This window comes from Pocillopora damicornis, chromosome 3 (assembly GCF_964200805.1).
Source record: "Pocillopora damicornis chromosome 3, jaPocDami1.2, whole genome shotgun sequence".
Taxonomy (NCBI): Eukaryota; Metazoa; Cnidaria; class Anthozoa; order Scleractinia; family Pocilloporidae; genus Pocillopora; species Pocillopora damicornis.
In genome coordinates, this window is record NC_142672.1 from 5,223,682 (window position 1) to 5,248,960 (window position 25,279).

Genomic DNA, 25,279 nt, shown 5'->3' on the forward strand with positions numbered 1-25,279 from the left:
CCACTTGTAACTTAGCCATGCTGCCACTCAAAAAAAAAACTGATCAACAGATCGATGATTTTTGGAGCCGTGGTGTAAAACTTTGAACTCAAATGTCAATGACTGTTTACTGTCAATGCCATACATTAGCAAGTACCAGCAAGTTAAACACAGTGACTAACTCAGTCAAACTTGGTTAGATATTCTTTATTGCAGATAAAACATAACATTAATATGTTCTAGGACAATCTTATTGTTAGAGAGGGAGATGTAAACTTAAATGTAATGGCAAAAAAAAGTTGCCTCACACTGAACTTGGACACTACTGTATATAAGAACCTTGACTTAATTCTCAGATAAAATAGATTGCCACCCTTAAGATACGTCAGTTGATGACAACTAAGTTTCTTTAATTAACATTGTTGTCAAGTACTCCTCAGTATAATACAATGGGTTGATATTCAAAAGGTAAAGAAGGAAACAATTCTTGAGTTGACAAAGACATTATTGTAGAAAATAACCTACAGCAAGGCAGATGATATACACTGATGAGAATGGACAAATTCAAAAATAACAACAGTGCGTTTAGTTAAAATCTCTTGCATCCTAATAATCAAACAACTAGCCCTTGTCTTCTCTAGCAGAACCTCCTGTAATGTTCTGTTACCAGCCTCTTGTTACTTATTTTTCTTTAAGTGCAACAGGAAAAAAGTTAACAATCTTAGTATTAATTCTCTAAACTTCCCTCCAGGAGTCTGCCTAAGATTGTGACACTAGAATTTACAAACTTATCTGATTACAAAAAACAAAAGTACTGAAAATCAATACATGCTAGAATTTCAAACAAAAAAAGAATGCAAGAACTTATTGTACAACTAACATTACATATCTGTATGCTTCTCAATTGAGAGATTGAACAATAATTTTCATTCTGAAAAGATATTTGAAAGGAAATTTTGAAGTGGATAATAAAGACAAGAAAAACTAAAGAATGATTTAACCTAAACTGAATTTCAATATTCCCAAGAAGAAAGGCATGCTTAAACCTTAAAAACAACTCAAGTTTCTTCCGCCAATATATTTGCAAGAAATTTTGCCCTTCCCTAAAGGTTGATGAACACACCAAGAAAAATTAAACAAGGAGCTGGTAAAAGAAGTTATGTTTTGGGAAGGCCCAATGGGTAGACTTGAGAAAGCCACACCCAGCTAGCTCTCCACCCCACCTTACATAAAATTCATCACTTAACCATTCCACAACATTACTGGTATCAGGCCTCCACTTGCAGTTGTACTAACTATCAATCAAGTTTACTCATCTCCTTGAAACTGAACCAAGCAATTCAATTTGAAGAATTTTGTTTAAGATCTATGGAAAATAAATTGAACAGTTCATTCAGAGCCTTGTGTAACATTTCTTTAACAGCAGCCACCACTGTCTTGAGCACGGCCACCTCCCAAGGGCACAGAGGGATTAGATGGTGAATGCTGAGGGCCAATCTTGATTCCATTTGCCTAAAAGGTAAAAAGGGTCTTTGTCAGGGCCACAGATTGCACTCTCTGCTATCATTAGAAAGAACTTAAAAGGTATATTACTTCTCCTACCAGATGGGATAATAATCAAACACAAAAAAAAAACTGCTTGGCACTGATTTCCCCCTAACAGTTTGCCAATACCCATTTAGATGGATGGGTGGAGAACGGCATTGTGAGGGTTCTATGTCCTGTCCAAGAACACAATGACCTTTTCAAGGCTTGACCCTGAACCTTTGGTCCCAAGTGCAGGGCACTGACCACTAGGCCAATGGCTCTCTCACATAAAAATACATTTTTGAAATAAAGAATGTTGTAGCCTACTGCTCAGTTCAGCTTTTTGAGTTTCATGTTCTTCAGAAGAACTATTTCCATTTGCACTGTCTCCTACTGTCAATAACTGAAGATGATTAGTAAAGGTTCTAAGTAATGCAGTACTGCTGGTCCTGGTCCTTATTGATGAAAAGTCAGTCCATCACAGGTTACCTTCCCATAGCCACCCACCCACTCCTCAAGTGTTTTTTCAGGTCGCCCTTTACCTCCTAAAATATTACTTACACTGCACACGTCAAGAAATTATTTGTTTTAAGTGCTAACCAAAGCTGAATTCCAAGAAATATTCACCTCATTGTTGATATCAAAAACACCCTCTTGGATTTTTTGGTAGATTTCCTTAGCTGTGTTAATGAAAGCCTAAAACATAGATTGACAGATTAACAGTTATTCATACCTGTACCTCTCTACTTAGCACATTGATCTATACAACACAGACAAATTCTTCTGTGTAAAGTTTTATAAAAGGTCATGGAACACTCATCTTTGACTAGTTTTCTGAAAACATTTTCCTCATGGATAATACTGTTGGAACATTACAGACTAATGTATTATCTGAGAAATTTAGTGGAATATTTGTTGAAAGACAGTTTAATTTTGGACAAAAACCTGAAGAAGATTATTGCACAACGATTCCTCATTCAGTGTTGGACATTACTGTGCAGATGCAGAGTTATGCCAAAAATATTTGTTCACCCAAGATTTTGTATCCATTGGTATAAAGAAAGGAAGAATTCATAAATTGCAAAAATTCTCCAGGATAAAACTCAATATCCTCAATGGCTAGGAGGTTGAGGGGGAGGGGGAGGGGATAGCAAAGATCACTGATAATAATAGAAGAAATATCAAGTTTTTCTTGCAAGCAGTTTGCTGAAATCATAGTAAGAAATGTCAACCTTTCCCAAGACCCAGTGACCTTCCACTAAATAAAGTACATAAATAAGCCACAATAGAAAGTTGACATGTGACTCTCACCACACATCCTGACACATAAGTACATTTAAACATTCTGAGAGCAAGAAAAAAAAAAACACAATCACAGGATTTAGCTGTCACTAATAATTTATCAATGATCTCACCTCTTCTACATTTGCTGCAGTCTTTGCAGAGGTCTCCATGAAAATTAGACCATGTTCGCGAGCAAATGCTTCACCCTAAAACAAGAGAGATTAAAGATTAAGTTTCTTTTAAAGTTCTTTCTCATTGCAATCATATATTATTTAAAGAGTGTAGAAGTAAAAAAAAAATTTCTTATAACACAAGACAATGATGTCAAAACATTTAAACCTTTTCAAGTTTACCTCTTCTTTTCTGACATCTCGGCGAGCTTCAAGATCACTGCAGAAGAAAAGAGGCATGTAAGAGGCTAAAACTAATAACAGTAATCATAAGAGGTAATATCTATCCATTAGTCTATAACACTGTCCACCACTCTAATAACTCTTTGTCTAAACTCAATTATTAAACTTCACTTTTTGGACAAAACTTTGATAACCATGGCATTTGATTTGTAACAAGCAGGTTGACAGTCATAACAAAACCCACCACCAACAAAAGGTCCTGAAGCAAGTGAAGGTGACAGTTATTGACAAAAAAAAATTGGAAAGTTATGAGGTACTTAGTTTTAGCCCTGATGTTTATTCAGGTTTTTTTCGCCTAAATTTGGCTTTAAGTTCTTCTAAGGACTTCACCTTTTGTTTCCAATCAACATGATAACCATGTTTGAACTTGAATGCTGCCGAGCATCTTCCAACCATGTTGTCAGATGATTAAACGTATCCCTCCTGTGGAGAGAGACCAAGAAGAGTCAGGAACAGAACTTCTTTTTTCAAACTTAAAAGATTTCACATCATTTTTCTTTAACTCACTTGTCAAAAGGTAGACAGAAAGTGAAAATCAAAACACAAACTTAAGTCACAGACATCCAATGAATGCAACTCCCTGTGTTCCAACTTATTTCCTGGCAACAACACACACTATAAAAATATTTATATCTTATAAGAACAAATGGTTGAAAATATTCGAATACAGCAAGGACTTTAAAATAAACAATGCATTTCTAGTTGAAGTATTGTTTTTTTTCTCAACAGATCATCACATGCTTGGACAAGCTAACACAACATGCTTGAACATTAATGATAATACACTTCTCTATAACTAACGAGTCTTCAATGTTTCAAATATAACAGCAGAGTATTTAAGATAAATAATTGTGAGCAAAATTTAGAAAAAAATTCTGGGATTGGTAATGACATGTTGTTGACTTAATGTTCTCACATTTCCTATGCAAGTTATGGCAGAGTCACTAAAGGCATACACATGCATTGCATGTGCAATAAGTGTTTTTTTAAAGCAACAGTGTTATTTGAACCTCTCCTTCCTTCAAGAGCATTTACAAAAAAAAAAAAAAGGAAAAAGAGCATTTACAAGAAAGAATAAGTCATTTTCCTCTTCCAAAACTACTGCTTCTTAAGTCCCAGTTTGAGTGAGAGGTGGATTAAGATGGAATTTTTTTAACCTTCCTGACTTGGAAGGTACATGTAACTAACCGTGTGATGTCGTAGACTAACAAGGCCCCTGCTGCTCCCCGGTAGTATGAACGTGTGATGGACCGGAAAGATTCTTGACCAGCCTGTGTAAAAACAACACATTTTTAGCCATACAACTACATAACAAAAATGCAGTCTATGCTTCTTAGCAAGCAACTAGACTGGCATTTTAAAGATGTGAGAATGCAATACCAGAATACAAAAATAAGAAAAAACATAGTCCGACTTCACAAACAGTTTTGTTAACATTTGTCTTCCGAAAATTAACATTTTGAGTTTCACCATTTGCATCTTCCCAAAATATCTTGAGATTAGATTAAAGGACATCACTTCTACATGTGCTGCATGCACTTGGAAGGATAACACCAAGTCACCTTCACTTTTTTTTTTTCTTTTTTTCAAAATCGCATCAAAACAAGCCTGCAATGACCACAATCAAAAATTTCTTTTTTGTCTCTTTTCCACAATCAGCTAAATGGCTACATGTTGTTACACCAAATTATACAAAATTTTATTCCAATTCTTACAAGGTGAGATGAACTATAATTTAAATTGAATGAGATAGGAAAAAGGATGCAAAACTGTAAGGCTACATCATATGGTTGAAAACATGATGATATTTGATTTTCAACTCTAACAATATTAGTTAGGATTAAGGAAACATGACATCCACTGTGAGTAATCTCCAAATGCAAACGCTTTAGATAAATTTGCCAAAGAAACCCAGAATATCACCTCTTGATTACACTGACTAAAAAAAAAACCATATACACTAAAATAAAAAGTCTTACTCTATGAAAAAATATTTCTAATGCCACTTAATTTCTTGCTCTTTCTTGACTTTCCTTTTCAACAGCAAAATCACTAGAATATTGAGCTTTGAGGAATTATTTCCTTTTTATTCATGAACCAAAATAATAACCAGCGAAAAAAAGCTTTTCGCATTTTTCCCAATGAAATACTTAAAAACTACATGAAATTTGAGATTTTCAAAGCCTAATTGACACGAAGAGTCTAAAAGAAAAATGTGAAAATATAACTTTCCAAACAAAAAAATTAAGAATGCTCCTAGCTGATTCGCGAAAGTTCTTTGGACGTTCTTGAATACAATTTTGTTTGATGTGGCTTTCAATTCAAACCGAAAATTCAGTTCAGCCATAGCGCAGAGAAACATGGCGTTTATGATCATACAAAGAAAATTCCAAAGAAGCTGTTTCATTTTTAATGTACTGATAGGACAAGTGTTCTTTGAAATTTTCTTTGTGAGTTTATGTGCTGTCAAGCACAATAATGGCCAACAGATTCAAATTTAATTTAAACTTACCGTATCCCAGATTTGCAATTTTATTTGTTTGCCATCGATAGTAATCATTCTCGCACCGAATTCAACACCTGACAGAAAAGAGAAATAACAGAAATCAATCATAAGCCGTCACAAACACGAGAAAACTAGACCTTAAAAATTCAAGCTCGTGATCAATGAACTCCGAATGAACGCCGGGTAGCGCTTGAACGTAGCGCCATATTTTAGAGGCAACCTTACCTATTGTGAGGTCGTGGACTGGTTGAAAACGTTTGTCTGTGAACTGCAGTAAGAGACATGATTTTCCAACTCCTGAATCAGAGAAAATCGACAAAATCAGTCCAACACTATGAACAAATGATTTTGAAAACCACAACATTGATCAATAGCGTCCATTTTTGATCTTTGAATTAGGCTTCTAATATTAGCCCGTATTCTTGCGAAAATCACTGCACAAAGAAGGAAAAATACTCTGTGATATTTCGCTTACCCGTATCTCCTATAATAATGTACTTAAAAAGATATGCGTAAGACATTTTAACGATTGAATCTCGAGTTTGCTTTCTCTCTTGTTCACCGTTTATGATGTCATTCGTTCTGACTTATTTATTAGAAAAGACCAATGCCCATGCGTGTGACGTCACCTGGCATGGCCACGTAGCATCCGTTGATCCAGTCCTTACCCTCCAGATACTGCCAGGCTTAAAGTACTGCAAACACATAAAACGAATTTGTTTCCCCAATCTCATGCAGCATGGACTGTGATTGACATCTTATGAAAAAATTGCCTAAATAATCCTGTGACAGGAATCATCAACCCGCAAAGTTCAAGCAGACTCTAAGCTATTGATCATTAAATTAAATCAGGGCCAAGGATTCGCTCTTCTAACAATCTTTAATGCCTGTTACCCGTCTCAGTCCGTTTAGTTGCCTATTATGTAATTTAGCACCACCCTAATCCAGCGTCACGTTAACACTTTTATTTTGGGAATAACAGGTTGACCTCAGAAAAGGCTTAGCTTGTCACTACATCGCCCCGCACCAGAAGAGCTACAGACAATATATTATTTTCTTTATTTGAGGGAAACGAAAATTCCATTCTGTGTTCCTCTCCAAGGCCACACTAGTCTAAATTTTCGAATAAGCCACGCCGGAAGCCCACCTGAGCCACTCTAATAGGGACCTTAAGATCCGAGGGCGGCGGATGTCTACGACGGCTGTCATGACCGAGGGGGGACTGGGAAGAGGTTGCCGTCGCAAGGCGCGAAAAATCCTTAAGAGACCAAGTCGAAGGCGCGGGTGGCATTGTTTACATATTTTCGATTTTTATCATAAATACTTCAGTCATGGCTGCCTTTAGAGAGATTCGTAGCATTCTTCTGCAAGGTTTTGATGATGGACGAGTTCCTTCTTCTTTATGACGTTAACACATCCAAAAACCCAGATTTTCCTTATGAAAGTTATGGGAAATTTGATTTTAGCGATATGGATGACAGCGAATGTTTATCCGAGTTTCGTTTTTGTAAGAGTGACCTTCCCGTCCTTTCTGAGGCCCTACATCCTCCTAACTACTTTACATGTCAACAAGGAACAATATGCGATGGAATTGAAGGGTTGTGTATCGCATTTCGAAGGTTTGCGTACTCATGTAGACTCATTGATTTAATTCCACGATTCGGCTGCCCAGTTCCAGAGCTAAGTATGATTTCCAGCCTGGTGGTGGATACAATTTATCAGGAACATAATCACAGAATAACTCAGTGGAATGATACACTCCTGAACCCAGGAACACAAAACGCCCAGTGTCTGTAACAGTAAGTCTTTAATTAACACGAACACGAAGCTGATGTAACATGGAAAACCTAACAATAAAATAAAAGCAAGTGTACAAAACAAAATCAAAAAACATATGCATGAAATTCCTGAAAACTACATTCATCTTGCACAGTGCAAAATCAGGCCATGACTTAGTTTTGTTTTTCTAGAGGTTTTATTATATTTTGAGACTGCTGCTGCTGCATTAGCGTGAACATCTTCTGAAAATTTTACATTTGTTCGTGTTGCTGTTTAGTTCGCTGCAGCATGACCTGCATTAAATCTTGATGTTGCTTCTTGGACTGCTCTTCCTTCTTGCTCTTAGCCTCTAGTCGCTGCTTCTGTAGCTGCATTTCTTCCATTTTCCATTTCTGCATGAGATCGTTCTTTTCTCGCAAATATGCCACCGTGTCACTACCACTTTTTCGACGTTTTACTCTTGCTGCTGTTTCATTCTCTACCTCATCTTTCCTTTGTCTTTTTTGTGTCCCGCCAAGGTTCTCTAGAGCTCTGTATCTCATTTCCGCTGCTGCCACTATCGACTTTTCTTTTGTCATTTTGCGCCGTTTCTTCAACCACAGCTTCTTTTTCTACTATCCCCTCAAGTGCTTTTTCAACGTCACTCAAATCTGTATCTATTCCACTTGCTTTTTCTTCATCTCGCATCTTTGCTCTAAATTTGTCGCTCAAAAGCGTATATCGTTCTCTCACAGATCGCTTCGTCACTCTGAACTGGGGATGTTGAAGGCTATTCAGATTGTTCGCTATTTTATCCCAAATTTGGCCCCTTGCAATGCTTCCTTTCTTTGCCTTGAATGGTTCAAGAACGAGAATCTCCTGACAAAGAATATTGTCATGTTGTTCAGTCCACTCCGTGTTGGTTCTAAAGATAAAAAAAAATGTTAACACTTATTTTCTTTTTGTTTGTGTTGCATGTTGTTTATCTTTTTTTTTCACTTCAACCAGAACCCTTTTTTGTTCACCAAATATGCAAGACACTTTCACAGACATAAATAATCGAGAGATTATCATTTACTAAGCGTAATTCGTGTTGAGTTTCACCGCATTCATTGTTAGAAACGTGAAGTAAAGAGAATAAGAGAACTTACTGAGCAATCTCCTTGGCACTCGTGTCGGCTGCAGCCATGACCTGTTTAGTGGAGAAGAAAAAAAAAATTTTTTTTTCTCGAAAATCAGGTCCCAGAAGAGTAGGCAAACGTATTAAAAATGTTATTGACTCCGTAATACGCAAAATATTCGAAAATTATAAAAATTATTTTATAAAAACACTGTAATCAACTCAGGTTATTTTACGAAACGGCAAACCAGTTGTTTTGACGTCGCAGACAACACAGCTACGGCGGCTTGCAAGCTAACGCAAGTTATTTCTCCGTTAACAAATACTTTTTACCTTTATAAGTTTAAATGACCAATTTGCATCTGAGAATAAGAAGAGAAGTTGGTCAAATACGGGAGAGCGCGTGCCTCGAAGGTTTTTAACGGTAAGTCTACTTCGCTGGCTGGGACGTATCTAGATTGGGCCTTCCACGGAGCCCGGTTAGTGAAAAGAGTCACAACTGCTACTCGGAATTATGTTTTTCCCAACAATGTACTACTTGGTAAATTCCAGACGAAATGAAGTTCATGCGAGATTGTTCTTGAAGTAAATATCAGGAAGAGCCAATGAAAACTTAAAGCAAGTCATGCAAATTTTTTTAAGCACGGCCAACGCAGTCGGCCAAGTCGCGCCATAGGTTCTAGTTTTGAATCGGATTGACAGTGAGGGAAACGCTCGTTTCTAGATTAACCCTTTACAATCTAACATCAACATGCATATTCTCCGGATTGCTCTCTCTACATTTCCTGAGGTGATGACAAGGAAAATTGGTTTAACAATCAAGAGCTTCTTAAGTTTATCATTTCATTTCTTCTCGAGACCTTTTAGATGTTTGATTCGGGAGGGAGGGGGGGGGGGGGGGAAATCTTGTAAAGGGAAATTAGATGTTAGTCACTCCAAGGGGTCAAAAAGTTTATTCAACCCCTACACCCTAAAATCAGCATGCATATTTTCCATACTGATCCTATACATTTCCTAAGGTGCTGACGAGGGAGATTTTGCTTAACAATCAAGAGCTTCTGTACTTGTTGATCATTTCCATCATACTCATTACCTTAATGTTTGATTCAGGGGTGATATTGCAAGGAGAAATCAGATGCAAGTCACTCTTAGGGGTTAAAGGGTTAAACCTACTTTTATGAAAAGAAACCTTGAAACCGCACTGAGTAGACTTATGGGCATCTTAAACAATTCACATTGTGAAAGAGCGTCGGAGAACGGTTGCAGTTCTATTATACGGCTTACTCACAGTAGCACAACGCTTGTAAACAATTGAAGATGAAAGAAGCCACTTTGAGTCAGGACTGTTAAGAGACACCAGAGCAGCAGAGATTTATTAAAAATATTTGTAAAAATTTCATTCAAATTAATAAATACAGTCCATTAAATACAGACAAGTTTATATCAAAATTAACTCAGTTCAAGATTCATTTAAAAGCCACTAGAATATTCACACAGACAAAGGTTAGAACAGCTTTCATTTTGCTGGTCCAAACAACTTGATCAGTCCAGGGTCATCAAGGTTCTGAGGTGGCGACCCTCAAAACCACTCAAAACTAGACAACATTTACAAGCACGCCCTTTCCACAAAGACCGTTACTATGCTAACGTCCTACAATGATTGTAACATCTAGAGAAAGAGCTCTCTATTTCCTTTACCTTACTGCGTGAGTTAACAAAAATCATTCCTTAAAACTTTCCATAGCTGGAACACTCTCCGTTCAATGGAAAAAAGATTACACAAGGCAAAAAGAAAAAACTAACCTAGGCAATAAACTCATTCAAACACATAATTTTGATTTTCAAGAAGGCGTTCAGTACATCGAACAGCGAAGCCAATTCACACCACATTGGTTTCAACACTGCCCTGAAAAGGCTCTAACCAAGAATATAAAGTATTAACTTTCTCTTGCATTTAGATCGCAGGCCTTGGTATATTTAGTGGCAAAAAAGAAAACCAAAAAGAAAACCAAAAAGAAAACCAAAAAGAAAACCAAAAACACTAAGCAGTCAACTGGGCAATTTCCGGACTTAGATACGAATTTAGAGCATCTAATAGACAGTTCTAAGTTGATTCGTGAAAATAAATAAGTTTCTGTTCTCTGAGGTAGTTTCTTGATTTGATTGAATTCCATTTTACAGTTAGTCAGCCACAAAAGAGTAAAGTTGGCCATAAAAAGTACAAAAAGACGCACAGAAGTTGCGCACGTATTCTGATCACAAAATAAATACCAGGTCGGCCACACAATATATTAATCTTTCACCAATTGCAGTATCCGAGTGGTTTCCATAATTTTTTTTTCTTCTTTCACTGTAGATAAGGAGACCAAAAAGCTGATATCCGGTTTTTTACGAAGAGAGGACTGCTGTTATAAAAATTACCGTCCGATGTTTTGCTTAGGTCAATTCAAATGTACAATATGCCTAAAGGCGTAGCAAGATTGTATACTATATATTTCTATAAATCATGCATATGTATATAAGAATAATTATATGATTAACAAACTCTACCTCTCTCGCTTTCTCACAAAAGATCAAACAAAAAAGAAAAGAAAAGCGAATTACGAATGTAGTGAAGATAAAGTATTATTTCAAGGTGTTTTCTTTACATTAAATTCGGCTGTGACGGTCTCCAAGCAATAGTTGCGAACTTTCAGCTGTGCAACGAACACTGATCCGTTCTTGACTTTCCCTGTCGATTAGATAAGATTTAAGCCTAATTTTCACACCACAAAGCAAATTCACGTACATTATTTAAGTGTAAAACGCTCCAAGTTACCAGAAAAAGTCCAGCTGAATTTTCATAATGACAACTTATTTACCGCTCATTAATAGCTACAAATTCTTATGCTACGATAAACGATACAAAGGCCCTCCCTATACTTATTATCACAACCATTTAAAGCAATTTAAGAAACATCTGAAGTTACTATTAAGGTTAGGCTTTAATTCACAGTACTCTAACCGTTGGCATAGCCTTGCGATATGTTTAAAAGCTGCAAAAACCTCCCCAGATAAAATAACGCACTTAAATCAGTCATGCTCTGGGCTGCTTTGCGAGGAGACGTCGCTCCCCATACTGGAGGAACCGTGGCTTGCATTGTCAGCTAATAAATCTCCCTTTGGCGACAGCGAAGATGCCGTAGGATGATTACCATTGTTCAAAAGTTGATACGAAAAAGCATTAGATGGGTATCCCTGTGTTCCACTTCCAAGCTGTTGTCCTGCGTAAAGTGACGAGTATGATGAGTTATTAAAAGCGACATGCGCTGACGAACGACTCGGACTAACTGGAGACTGCGTCGGTTTCGACACAGCACTGTCGCCACCAAACGCAGTGCTTCCTTGAGAATTTGGCGCCATACCCATCCCATAAGAAGCGTAATAAGGCGGCATGTGACCGAATGGGCCAAACGGCATGGCATGCGAAAAGTTTCCAAAGTGGGAAGAGTCGTAAGGAAATGCAGCCCGGGCAGGTTCGTTGTGAGAGTCCGATTTGGCTGTTGAGGTCAAAGACGTTGACGAAGATGAATCAAACTGAGATTTAGGCACCGAAGCACCGTAGTTCATGTCATTGTAGGATCCAGGTAAGTGATGTGACGATTGCGCTCCAGATGCTTTGGGTGTGGTAGGCTTAGACTTCTTATCGGAGGACAATCTGTTTAGCAGAGATGAAGGTAGAATACCCTGAAATGAACCATAAGCAACACTTGTCAGTCTTTAAATATATAAACGAAGAAATGGAAGAGAAAAATATATTCACTAGCAGCTGTTTGCTTATTTCAACACTAGCGTCATTTTGTCATATTTAAGTTTCTTCTTTTCCACCTCAACTCCTTAGCTGGTTAATAGGACATACTCTAACTCGCAGCCAAAACTTAATTTGTATGATCCACTACTGGAATCAAATACCAAGTTGATCGCCCACATAATCATTAAGCTATGGACAGAGCGCTTTTCGATGGAGTGTCGTTAAACCAAAACCAAAGTTAATTGTATAGAGAAAAGTATAGAGGATATGCATACTGATATCATAGTGTACAGGGATTTGTAAGTATAACCCACCATTCGCGATTCTATTGGCTACTTTACATCACGTGAGGCAAAATCGCCAAAAAGTTATCACGCAATAACCCTTCCATTAACGTCGATATTAGTCGTAGGATTATTTCCGTCGAAAACAAACAAAGCCAGCTCAAGAGTTTCACGTTTTACTTTTACATGTAAGAAAAACAAACTCCTTTCGTAGAGTTAAATGCTGCTCTGGATATTATATTGGCAGTCAACGCGCGATATGAAAATGAATGTGAGGGCTATAAAATAAATAAACCCCCTTCTGACTAGCTGGTTTGTCAGCTGATAATGTCCTTGGCTAAGAGATTGTCCTCAAAATTGTAAATTTGCTCAGGTAGCTTCGCTTCTCGGCCAAATAATAAATTATCGGACAATATCTAAGCCGCGGATATTATCAGCCGACATACCAGCCGCTCCGAAAGGGTTTATTCACCAAATACACCCAACAGACTTAGAGCGGGAGAACATGCCAATGACCAGGGGGTGACTGTCTCTTATCTTGGATCAGATTGGCCGAGAGGATGGAGCGAGCTTCCTGGAACAATTTGCTCATTGGACTAGTTTTCAACGTTTTATCACTATTATTTCTTTCCCGAGATAAGCTTACCTTGCTACGCACAAATGCTGCAGACTCTTCAGCAACGTCGTAACTGGCATTGAGCTGCAACCACTCCACAAGGTTCGACAGCTTTGGCGCTACATTTCCTACCAACTAAAACGTACAAGAAAGCATGAAACAAACAGACAAACAAACAAAAAAAATACTAAAATTGAATCGAAGATTCCTCTGTCACCCAACAAGAAAGCAATGGTCTGACCAAACACTGAAATACACAAACCTTTCGTCCTGTTTCTCTGTCAATAACGATGACGGTATCGTCCTGTCCGCTTGTGCCAAGAGGGTCACTTTCTAAACCCGACGAGTTCTTGTACTATAAATAAAAAAAAACCGTTCTATTTCAAAATTTCTGCATCCTGCACGAGTCTCATCTCTGATCGACTAAACTTCCTTTTAAATAATCCTGAAAAAGTGCAGACATCAGTTTTCTAACCACGACGTCACTGAGTTAACTTCACCCAAAAAGGTAGCTATGAAATTTACTCATTCAAGTTTATCAAAAACATACCTCTTCGGCAAAAGTCGAGAAGGCAGGTTTGGGTCCACTTTCATGGGGTGATTTTGGAAGAGCAGTTCTCCCGTGGCCAGCATTGGTTTCCTCTATCACAGACACTCGGTTGATGTCTCCTTCCACTCTACCCGAGAGAGAGAACCCAGTCCACTCTAGGGCAGCGCCTTCAGGTGGGATTGCTACACCACCAGTGTCGGCCAATCTGCCCGCAGATCCGAGCTTATCGGTTTTAGGTTTCCTCCCTCGTTTTTTCCCAGGTGGCTTTTCGGGCTTCTCTCCTTTTTCTTTCTTGGAAGCCCTCTTTTTCCTGGGAGGTTTCACACCAATGGGAGCGGCATCCCACCTGAAGTCGTGGCCTTGGGCCTCCAAGTTCATCATGCCTTCGTTCCATTCCCCATCGTGAACTTGAGCGGGCATTTTTCTATAACCTTAACATTCCAGACAGAATATAAGATTCAAGTAGGAGACTTATTCTTTTTACTGAAAGAGGAACGCACACGGTTAACCAGTGTCATTTCGGGGACTAAGGTGTAGTTGTACATTGATTTTTTTCCTTTTTAAAAAGGATCGATTTAGGCTAAGGAGGCATAATTTACTGTGTTATATTAAAAGCTTGAAGTCCAGTTTTGCACTCCCGCGCTTTTTTCTTTCAGAGTGCTTTTTAAGGGAAACAGATTTTAGTCAAGTTTACTGTCGACGCACCCACTTCTCGTTTTCCTAAATTTTTAATCGCGTTTTCAAAGCGAAGAGGTTAATAAATTCGTACCTGGCTCCGGAAGACCTGGTCCTCCATCCTCTCCGAGGCCTTCACTCATCTCTGCAACGCAAGAACAACCGTAAGTACGAGGACCCTTAAGGTAAATATTGCAAAGCAAACTACTCTCGAGTTATGCCAAAATTAACCCTTTCAAATTTTTTTCCAACTTTTAACAAACTTTACCGAATCCTCTCCATCTTACTAAGTTGGTAAATTATCTATTAAATGTCAGCTTGAAACTGGAGGATTAGCCAACATTACACCTTGATTAACTATCACAATGTTGTGCCAAGTCAAGACTAAATGAAAAATTCAAGTCACTCTTTCAAACATAGGTCACTTCGTAGAATTCAACACCTATGCTAATGTTATAAACATGCTATGGCGACCAGACACGTACAGCCAACCATTTTTACCTTCTCGGACGGGATCAAGAAAACACCAAAAACAGAAACAACAACAACAACAACAAAAGCTGCAATTTTTTAAACAAACCTGCATCTCTTTTCCTTTTTCTCCTGTTCTTCTTGAAGGTAAGCTTTAAGCCATCAAGCTGACAGAACAACACAGGTAGAGAAGGTGTTATTGGTTTTCGTGCTTTCCTCAGCAAAATATAGACGGTCGAGTTGACAAAGTGTAAAAAGGTATTATGATTCACTGATACTAGATAAAACATACGGTCTTTACTAATTAACTCTAAATGCTAGTTTGAACTAACCCTCTTAAGTTTAAATGCTTTGGAGGGGTCTTCTGGCACTCCATCCTCACCAACAGCAAACCCAGGTGGCAATGAAGCCATATCAACATCTGCTATACCCGGGTACCCTGCAGACATAGGTGAATTTGCTGCCAACTGATTCTGAAGTAAGGCGTCTGCCACTTTACTTACAATAGGCCATTCGCCTTTCAACACACACTCACAGAGCTGATCCAGACGCTGGATAACGACTTTGTCCTGTTGCAAGAAAAGCATAGTGAACTCAGTACAAATTGGAGTATAATTAAATTGGCCAAGCACATCGAGAGCGGGTAAAATGCATGAACTTATAGAAACGCCAGACACTTCTGTGGCGGGGACGGCAGCTCGAAATTAAGAGTTTTCTTCTCTGCACTTGCGACCACTCTCAAGCATGTCATTGTTGGATTAAAACACGCAAAAAAAGGGCGTTCAACTAGATTATCCAATGTCAGAGCACCCAAGAAGAAATTGAATTCTTCGGTCGCCGTTCGTTAAAGAAATGCTGGTGTTCTAGTTCCCTAACTAATTACCAGCTCCACTGACCTTGGGCCACCTAACAGAGAAAAGGGAAGTGTCGCTGGACTGGTTGTCTTGGTTGAAGCTCAGTTGTGACTCCTCATCTTGGCCTGCCCCTGGATTTAGTTGAGTAGGAGTAGGGGTGTTCTGCCTGCTGGACTCCTCCATGTCCTCAATTTTAGGTTCCACAACTAATGATGGTGCAGCGTCTTTGACAATTCTCTGCCCCTGAGCAAGAGCTGCTGAATCTTGGTCAGAGGATACTGACCCGTAGGATATAGTCACTGAAGCGTCTGGGTCAGGTTTCACTGAAGGCGAGCTTAGTGCTGTTGATTCGGGGGGAGGAGGTTTAGGCATCTTCTCGCTGGGTGATGACAGCACTTCTTCGGATGGTGTTCCATAATCAGGTAGCTGCTGAGACAAGCTTTTCATTGGCTGGTCACCTTGTCCATCCCCTAGATCATTTTCGAGAGGTGAGAAGCGATCAAATGGAAGTGAAGATTCTGTCTTCATGCCTCCTGCTGGGGATGGTGTTTTCTCATCTCCAGGAACTAGAAAGAGAGAACGACGTGAATAAAATTTCTTTATGCAACTAGTAGTTATCAAATGTGGGTAACAAGCAGCCAATAAACACTGGAAAAATGACTATCACTGGTATAAGGGGAAAAAAAGAGGAAAATTGGAAGAAAGAAAACAGGTAAAGAGGGGAAAAAAGGATGTACCTTCACATATTCAGCGACGGAAAGGATCATATTACTTAGTTTGCAAACCTGTACCTTTGTTCACGAGTAGGCCTCCGGGATTTGAAGGTAACTTGGAAATAACTTCCATAAATGACAGTTCAGCATCACTCAGCAGATTAAAATCTGTTCTACTGATCCCATGTCTACAAACATGACGAAGTCAAATCTCAGTTCAGAAAGACAACGACAAATGACCTTCACATCAACAGAAGAACTACCTATCGAAAATGAACACTTCCGTCCTTACTCATCAGACAACCTATGAGGTTTGACTTTATATGAAAATTGCACAAAGGTTATGATTTAGGTCAAAACAAGGAACTTAACCTAACAGAAAAAAATACTAACAAAACGCATTGGGGATGGTGTGGTATACCTCCTCAGACAGCAAAACGAAATAAACAAAAACGAAAAATGAGTTGATTGAATTAAATGGGCCTAGCAAAATAATTATCTCTTTACATATGAATAAAGGAGGTAAGTTTCTAAAGAGGCTGTGGTGCTGCGTCGGTGGTATATAACACTAAACTACCCTATTTCTTTACATACTTTGCCACCCCAAGTAACAAGTCTTTGTCGTGTTTGCCGCACTGCCACCAGTCAGGGAAACTGGAAGAAGGCTGAGCCAGCTGAAGGCGTTCGTCTAGCTTCTCGTGAGGCAGAACCTGTACAAGAAATTCACCAGAGATTCAATACTGACTTTCTATACCCACTCTACACTAACTGACAATTTCAACGGGCTAAAACATGGTTGTATGTAAGTATGTACTGTTTGCTGTTTTCACGCTTCAAGTGAATACTACCACAAGAAAATATCTTACCTCCTCTCGGATCTTTGAGAGCAGCTGTATTCTGTAAAGACTTCTACTGGCTCGTTCTTCTGAAATAGCTTCCACACCTGTACCTTTAACGTAAGCAGTGATCTACGTTAAGAACATGCCTTGACTATACACTTTCACCCCGGTTGCAGTCCCAATAAATATTAAAAGTGTTCCACTGTGTTTGAACCCCTAACGTTTAAGTATCACTCCAGCACTGCTACGGTGAACACAACATTTCAACAAGCATAACTAAAACCATTACAATTTGTTTCTTAGGAATATCAGATAGGATACGAGAAGACGCACTTTTACCAATTTTGGGTGTGATTAGACAGCTCCGAGACCATATGAGGTACACATATATAAGAGCTGTGCGTGAAGTCTACAATGCGGTCATTCTTCGATTTAAAAACATTAAACAATAAGACCTACAGTGTACAACTCTTGTGAATAAGTTCTCACGCTTGAAACAAAGCAGAGGAAAAAACGATCTCTCTTATGAGCTTTGTCAACGTACAGCTGTGTATCAAGCAGTAGCTTATTTCAGTGAGTATTTTACTCACCTTTTCCAGCATCTTCCTCTGTAGCTTGGCCACAAACTCTTCTACACATGGCCATGAAGTCAAGGTAGTATTGTGTCAACCTCTCGTCATTCTTCTTGTCCAAACGAGCTAAACGTCTGCAAGAAAAAGCAGCAAGTACACTATTAACTCAGACTATATATGTCAAACTTAGTGGAGCGTGGAAGGCTGAACTCTGACAGGTAACAAGTAAATGAGTTGGTGAGGACGCTTTTACTATACGGGAACCACAGTCTCATTGTAGGTAAGGTCTTGTCATCACGTAGTTCAGGATGTGAACAGCAAAGATTATAATCATCGACTGTAGTGCAGAAGCCCAACCTAATAGGTAAACACTACTACGGAAGCTGATCATGTAGGCTTAACGTAAAACTACCTGAATCGTGACCAGTCATAAGTTCCATCCTTCTTATTAAACTCCACACCAAACGTGGACACTGTGCGATAAAAGTCCACCTCTTCTCGCTTTGACCACCTTCGAGAAGAAAAAAGAAGTGGGTAAATTCTAAGAGCTCAAAATAAGGATAAGCTTGCAGCATTAGGTGCCATGATCAACCTTTTCTCAGATCTTTGCACAAAGATGCCAAAGTGGGGGTCAATGCAATGCCAGTTTCAAAAAAATTTGTATGAAGGAATGTGACAAAATGGGAAAGACTCAAATAATTGTGCGTAGAAAAGTGCACCAAATGGGCGAGTAAAGGATGTCATCTACTCCAGCAACAGCAATTCAAGCCCCAACTCTACCATGTTTACTAAGTTAAATCCAGGTAAAATAATACTTGTGTACAGACATACTTTTGAGCCATTTCAGCTTTCTTCAATTCTTTTTGCCTGACAGCCTCTTCAAACCTCTCCTTTCTTTCCCGTTCCTATAAAGCAATAAACAATCCACCATCAAGTCAGACAAATAGACAATCCATCACTTTCCACTATTTAAAACGATCAAACTAAAGAGTGAGACCTTAAACACACCGACATTTTCCCACCAGATATCTAAGACCGTGGTACGTTTACTTCTTTAAAAGAGTACTCACACACCTTTTCGGCTGCTGCTTTCTTCAGCTCCTGCTTTTTCACTACTCTCTGATAACCTGCAATGATTCTCCTCAACCTTGTGTTCAAATCAGATGATGTCGGCCACCGTAGACGTGTACTGCCCCTAACTTCACCTGCAGCCGCTGAAGAAAAAGCAGAAAGGTAAAATTTATAATGTGTTTGTGTGCTTGATGTGATGATCAGAACAGGAAGTACTTCTCAAAAATAGTGTGGGAAAATAAACAAGAAGTCTACACTACCATCATAAGTCTTGTCTGCTTTACGCGGAGTGCCAGGTGAAGATACAGCGGACACAGTGTCCTACAATATAATAGAAAAGTTGTTAAATAACTATGACACTGAACCTTTAACTTTAACCTTAGAAACTCAGGGTAACAGAGATAACGTTGTATTTCAATAACCCTTCAACTCCCAAGATGTGATTGTTAATTTTGCCCTCCAGCTGTTCCACATGTCCTTGTTAAGAGTATTTGATGTTATATCAGATCGAAACTTTTACCTGAGAAGTATACACATTACCCGTTTACTGTATAATGTATCGATACTGTAAGGAGAAGCTAAATGTTAATCACTTTTGGGAGTAAAAGGGTTACTGCATAAGCAATCGTTTTGATGCTACAATCCCACATAATCTGATTAACATTACAGTAAATCAGTATTCAGGACTGATAAGGTTGAAGTAAGTTCCTGGAGTGTTCAAGAGCTATTTCAGACTTTGGAAACTTGTAATTCCTATGACCCATGCTAACCAGAGGTCTGTAGTATCGAAAATGAAGAAGTCAAACTCTGAAAATCCACTGTACCTTGTCATCTTCGTCATCATCATTGTCATCATCTTTCTGCGACAGACTGGATGGTTGCTGATAGTCTGGGTCATCGTTGGCATCACCATCATCCTCATCTCTTCACAATGAGAGACATTAATACCGTTAGAAGTGAAAATTTCTACTGAACCGTAAAATCCTTTGTAAATGCTAAACTGGTGGCTAAAACCAGCTTGCAACTAACATCCTTGATCAGTTGATCAATTTTCTTCCTGTGTCTCAGTAGTCTAACATGTTTCTGCATCATTTCAAGGATGCTTCAGTTTAGGTATACAAATAAATACTTCATATTTAGAGTGTGAGGAGAAATTATTTGCCAGAATACATTTTTCCAGAAATGGGGAGGAATGATATACATGTACTTTCCACTTAATATCTGTATACAGCTATAATTCTGCCACAGGTTTTAAATCAGAATGAACTCACCTATCATCTGGATCAGTAGGTTCACCAGTCATAGATTCATTCATATTATTTGGAAGGCCAACTCTTGAGAGAAAACACAAGCTAGGATCTGCTCTCATTGTCTTGTAATGCTCATACCCTTGGAGGAAAACAGAACACAGTGAGAAAGAGGAAGGTTTTCAAATGATTACCTTCAACTCTAAACCACAATTATAGCCACTTACTTCCATTTGGAGAGGTATTAAAACAACTGAACATTACATGACTAAACACTGAACAATGTTCACTTCCACTGTTTGTGTTTAAAAAGGAAGCTCCTCATCGGCACACTCACCATACTTGTAGACTCCCACTAGAAGTGACTTATCACACTCTTCATCCCACCAATTGGCTGGGGGATCTCCTTCAGGGGGGTAAATGGTTATGTCTAACTCACTGAAAAAAATTATAATAGTAGTAATCAACTGCACTAAGGATCCAATATGCTACTGCTATTCTACTCTAATCGATTCCATCTAATAATGGGTCTTCTAGGCTTGTAAGTCCTCCCATACAAAATAACAAAAGAATGTTAGAGGTATTCTTTAAGAAAGATTTTATTGTGAAATTCTATTTCCTTTTTTCAAAAGGCCTCAGTGAAAGCCTCCTCTGTCTTCTTTTGCCATGTAACACGATATATCTCGGGATGTTACCAGTTTATACTGAACACATATGAAAAAATCTTCAGCAAACAAGGTCCTGACAATATCATTGCACTATAATAAAAGCAGTAATAATAATAAAGTGAAAATTAATCCTTTCAAGAATTACAAAATCCTATTCTCAAAAATTCAAGACTGATATTCAAGTTGCATTACCTTGCATTGCACCCCTCCTTTATCTTTGGTCCAAGTTTTCCAATCACTTCATGTCTTAGGAAGTAAAGCAGCTTGACACGCAGCAGAATCCTTAACGACAAATAAGACAGAATGTTTGAAACTGAACTAGCAAAATTCTTTGTAAACTACAGTTGGCTAAGTTTTAAAGTAGGCACAGATGGCACACAAACAAACAGTAAATAGAAGTGCCTCCACTCCAAGATTAAGACTTAGACCAAATACTTTGCCCCTTTAGTGACCATAAGAACCAAAAAATAAGAAAACTACAGCTATTTCAACCAAAATCTCCATATCACTGTCACTCTAAGATCACAAAATAAATTCTCTCTATTGTCTACCATATACTACTCCTAATGTTAAAGCCAAGAATTTTGTGTTAAATTACAAACTGTTTCCTTGAGATTTTTCAAATTTCTCATCAACTCCCTGCTTCTCAATACACTGATATGGAAAAGGTAAATTGCTTCTTGAACATTCCTGGGAGTAAAGTGGTTAGTCTATTCCTGAACATTTGATTGAAAAGCTCTCTTACTTATTACAGTGGTGTTGCAAATGTTTCTTATAACCCTCATCCAATATGATGCTCTCTGGGTCGCATGTGCGCCACTCACTGCCAACTTCAAGAAGGGCAATGGCACTTTTGTTCTTGTTGGAACTCTTTCCTTTCTTATTCCTTGTCTTTGTCTTGCCAGTCAATGGTAAGGGTGTGTATGTGGCATCTCGCTCCTCACTAGGAAGTCTTTCCCGTGTAACAGAAGCTTTGACAAGGTCTCTGATAAAGCACTTCACTTTCTCATCTCCTTTGTAGTGGTGGAGGCAGTAGACTAATATTGTGCGTGAAATGGCTTCGACATCTCTTTCAGAGACCTTTGTTTTGAATCTTCCTGAAGAAATAATATCTTTCCACTGACCCCAGCTAGAAAAACCATGAATAAGAACGATAACAAATCAATCAATCAAGCATTCTTTGGGGACAGAACCTAACATAGAGTAATTTCCAATGCATACCCATAAATAAGCAAGTTCTTTTCCACTCTGAAACATTCTACCCTAGTCCAGGATGATCTCCTTGGCAAAGGTGCTTCATCATCTTCTTCTAGGTCCAAGTCTGACAGTTCAAAATCCCCATCTTCATTGCCATATCGCTTAGTCTGCTTCCTTTGCCGAGGTGCATCAATAATACGATTGTCCTAGAAGTAAAAATAATGTAAGCTATAGTCAGTACATAAATGGTAGCTATATTAACTGTTTTTGTACTTTTAATCCAAAGAGTCAAATTTTTAAGGATATATATGTAAAACTATATGCCTCAAAGCATATAGCCTACTACACTTCTGGTGGGAAAATTTTGCAAACTGGCCTCTAAAATTAAGTAAAGCAACATAATGTAAAATCACAAATAAAACATTGATTAACACACTTCATTGGGCCTTTTTGCCCATTAAAAAGTTAACATTCCCCTTTGTTAAATATAGGCTGGCTATGGCCTTCATGACTTGCCTTGTTCATGAGATCAACGTCTAATTCTGCCTTCTTAGCCCACTTTTGCCAAAAGTCAGGATCATCAATGTCAATGTCCTCTTCACCCTTGGATGACACAAAGCTTGCCTACAAAATGATCCACAAGATAATGATAATTTTAGTGACTGTGCACAAGAAAACAGGGCTGGGATAATAATAGCAACTACAAAAAAAAAAGACAGCTTATAAAATTTTGAAGAGAAAAGCCTCTTCTTTACCTTGGCAAAAGTTGATCCCTTCCCCTGAGACTCAATTTGGATAACTTGTGTGCGACGTTCAAGAATTTGATCTATATCTTCTTCACAGAATCTAAAATAAAATTGAAAAATTAAAGGAAGGAACATGTAAGTGCATTGCTAGGAAACCTCTCTATGTAATTGACACTTTTGCGGAACACACTTACTTGGAGCTGTCATCATTTTCTTCTTCCATGATTGCACCATAGGCACCTTTTCTCAGCAAGTCTTCAATTTCTCTTTTAGACAATGATTGCTGCAGAACACAAAGAACCTGCTTAGCTATAGTTTGAATTTAATTTTGAAATAAACATAGGGTAGAATTTGTAATGCTAAATTCCCAGACAACATCTTTCATTCAAAGCAAAAACCTATTTTGTTTCCTTTGTTTCAATAAAATGCCTCCCAGTTATTCAGTCTTGAAACAATGGAAAATTTAACTTGAATCACTGGGATTAAAGTTAGACCATCATCTCTGCACCACTAAAATATAGGCACATTCTGTAGCCAAATGTTGTAAAATGCGTGACTGCAGCAGCACTCAAACCAACATCACAAATAAGGCCAGAGGTACCAAAAGTATTTATTGTAGTCTGACCTCAAAGCATAACAAACACATTAGAGTTCTTTCATGTATAGAGTCCCTTAGCACACCTTTTACAGTGCTTAACTACTACTGAATACTCTAACACTTTGGCTCTTACATTATTGCTTGCATTCTCCTTGGTATTCATGGACTGTAAAACAGCTTTATCCAGACCCAATTTCATGCTTGCCCTGTCGAACATTTCACGCTCATAAGAGTTCCTTGTAATGAGCCTGTAAACCTTGACAGACTTGCTCTGCCCAATACGATGACATCTTGCCTGAGCTTGAATGTCGTTCTGGGGATTCCAGTCAGAATCAAAAATGATAACAGTATCTGCTGCTGTCAGATTGATTCCCAAACCTCCAGCTCGGGTACACAACAAGAACACAAAACGATCAGAGTCAGGCTTACTGAACCTGTCGATAGCTGCCTGACGCAGGTTTCCTCGCACACGCCCATCTATCCTCTCATATGGATACCTCATGTGAACAAGATAGTCTTCCAAAATGTCAAGACAACGAACCATCTGCGAAAAAACTAAGACTTTATGCCCACTGGATTTCAGTTTTGGTAGAAGTTTATGAATAAGCACCAGCTTTCCAGAAGCGTCAATCATGATGTTTACATGCTTGACTGTCTTCTCAACCAATGACAAGTTATGCTCAGCAAGCACTTTCTCCTCAGCTCCAGTGATCAGGAAAGGGTGATTACAGCATTTGCGGAGTTCCATCATGGTGTTCATTAAGTTTGGTACATTTGCACTGGATGTTGCTCCCTTGCTTAAAAAGGCAAAGTTGCGCTCAAGAATTGCCCTGTACAGTTTCTTTTGTATGGTGGTAAGTTCAACCTATAGGTATAAATCAATCAAAGACAAAGATTTTCAAAACTGGCTTTTCTTGATTAATGTAATAATAAATAGCACAAAAGGAAGAAATAAACATCTCACCTCAATGATGGTTTCTTCTTTGGGTGCAATGTTTTTCTCAACATCTTCTTTAAGTCTTCTCAACATCATTGGCTTTAGAAGCTGGTGAAAATGTAAAAAAAAAAATAAAAAGTGATCAGAAAACATATTGAGTCACCCATTCCTGAGAGTATGCATAAGGATGCTCTTATTTAATCTTACTTCTTGGCTCAAACTTTAGTTTCCACACAAAAAAGAAACAAAAAAAACAAAAAACAAAAAAACAACCAGTACTACTCATAATAAATAAACAAAGGCCAAAGAGAGACCAGGAAAAGACCACAACATGGACAAATGTAAAGTGCTATAAATACTCAGTTTGACTTAAATAGAAGCCTCCACCACATGAAGCCATTATTCAGAGCAAATAATAGAACAGTATCGAAAGAAAATTTTTCCTTTGGCAAATTAAAAGTTGTTGACGAACCTGTTTGAGTTTCTCAACCTGAGCCTCAGTTTTAAGGTCGCCAAACTCCATAAGGAAGGCAACCTGGGAAGGAAACTGTGCTGGTTCCAGGAAGTTCAAAAGACTAAACAACTCATCTACATTGTTCTGCAAAGGGGTTCCCGTCAGTAGTATTCGGTGTTCCTATCAACAAAAAGGCAAATAAACAAACAAACAGGACAGTGTCTAAATAACTGCATTAATTTTTGTTTAAATATATACATTCAGTTCATTAATGGCAATGGCTTGGGTAAATAGGTTCTCTAAATAACTGCATTAATTTTTGTTTAAATATATACATTCAGTTCATTAATGGCAGTGGCTTAGGTAAATAGGTTCTCTTCATTACTCAATATGAAGTGTATAGTCATCAA

At 38.3% G+C, this 25,279-nt stretch overlaps 2 protein-coding genes and 1 pseudogene across 4 annotated transcripts in view; all 3 read right to left on the minus strand.

The window, feature by feature from the left end:
- Positions 1–171: 171 nt before the first annotated feature.
- LOC113665927 (ras-related protein Rab-2) lies at positions 172–6,298 on the minus strand. The gene is made up of 9 exons (XM_027181661.2): positions 6,185–6,298; positions 5,935–6,006; positions 5,716–5,783; positions 4,392–4,474; positions 3,534–3,626; positions 3,144–3,180; positions 2,922–2,996; positions 2,134–2,202; positions 172–1,491 (listed from the first exon to the last, which is right to left on the minus strand). Exons 1-9 carry the CDS (start codon positions 6,228–6,230, stop codon positions 1,396–1,398), a joined length of 639 nt encoding a protein of 212 aa, XP_027037462.1. The 5' UTR covers positions 6,231–6,298; the 3' UTR covers positions 172–1,395.
- Positions 6,299–7,497: 1,199 nt separating this feature from the next.
- LOC113665967 (uncharacterized) lies at positions 7,498–8,791 on the minus strand (annotated as a pseudogene). The gene is made up of 2 exons (XR_016184826.1): positions 8,619–8,791; positions 7,498–8,392 (listed from the first exon to the last, which is right to left on the minus strand). The product of XR_016184826.1 is annotated as an uncharacterized LOC113665967 (transcript).
- Positions 8,792–9,933: 1,142 nt separating this feature from the next.
- Positions 9,934–25,279, minus strand: part of LOC113665971 (ATP-dependent chromatin remodeler CHD8) — a 29,207-nt gene continuing 13,861 nt past the window's right edge. For both annotated transcript variants that reach the window (XM_027181714.2, XM_027181713.2), the window contains exons 16-43: positions 24,888–25,049; positions 24,443–24,523; positions 23,612–24,343; positions 23,075–23,163; positions 22,890–22,980; positions 22,651–22,758; positions 22,159–22,340; positions 21,683–22,066; positions 21,130–21,219; positions 20,607–20,707; positions 20,294–20,411; positions 19,847–19,946; positions 19,283–19,343; positions 19,026–19,165; positions 18,783–18,856; positions 18,364–18,462; positions 17,970–18,085; positions 17,407–17,489; positions 17,135–17,250; positions 16,619–16,728; positions 15,870–16,393; positions 15,306–15,542; positions 15,083–15,140; positions 14,597–14,647; positions 13,828–14,258; positions 13,540–13,632; positions 13,308–13,412; positions 9,934–12,313 (exon numbers count right to left, since the gene is read on the minus strand). In XM_027181714.2, coding sequence (XP_027037515.2) covers positions 11,660–12,313; positions 13,308–13,412; positions 13,540–13,632; positions 13,828–14,258; positions 14,597–14,647; positions 15,083–15,140; positions 15,306–15,542; positions 15,870–16,393; positions 16,619–16,728; positions 17,135–17,250; positions 17,407–17,489; positions 17,970–18,085; positions 18,364–18,462; positions 18,783–18,856; positions 19,026–19,165; positions 19,283–19,343; positions 19,847–19,946; positions 20,294–20,411; positions 20,607–20,707; positions 21,130–21,219; positions 21,683–22,066; positions 22,159–22,340; positions 22,651–22,758; positions 22,890–22,980; positions 23,075–23,163; positions 23,612–24,343; positions 24,443–24,523; positions 24,888–25,049 — 5,190 coding nt within the window. In that variant the 3' untranslated portion in view covers positions 9,934–11,659. The remainder of the gene's footprint in view (positions 12,314–13,307; positions 13,413–13,539; positions 13,633–13,827; positions 14,259–14,596; positions 14,648–15,082; positions 15,141–15,305; positions 15,543–15,869; positions 16,394–16,618; positions 16,729–17,134; positions 17,251–17,406; positions 17,490–17,969; positions 18,086–18,363; positions 18,463–18,782; positions 18,857–19,025; positions 19,166–19,282; positions 19,344–19,846; positions 19,947–20,293; positions 20,412–20,606; positions 20,708–21,129; positions 21,220–21,682; positions 22,067–22,158; positions 22,341–22,650; positions 22,759–22,889; positions 22,981–23,074; positions 23,164–23,611; positions 24,344–24,442; positions 24,524–24,887; positions 25,050–25,279) is intronic.

Coding starts and splice junctions, on each gene's coding strand:
- LOC113665927 (XM_027181661.2), bottom strand. CDS start 6,230: ATGTCTTACGCATATCTTTTTAAGTACATTATTATAGGAGATACGG. Junction 3,627..4,391: donor TTAGTCTACGACATCACACG/GTTAGTTACATG, acceptor CTCTCTCCACAG/GAGGGATACGTTTAATCATC. Junction 3,181..3,533: donor ATGTTGATTGGAAACAAAAG/GTGAAGTCCTTA, acceptor TTTCTTCTGCAG/TGATCTTGAAGCTCGCCGAG.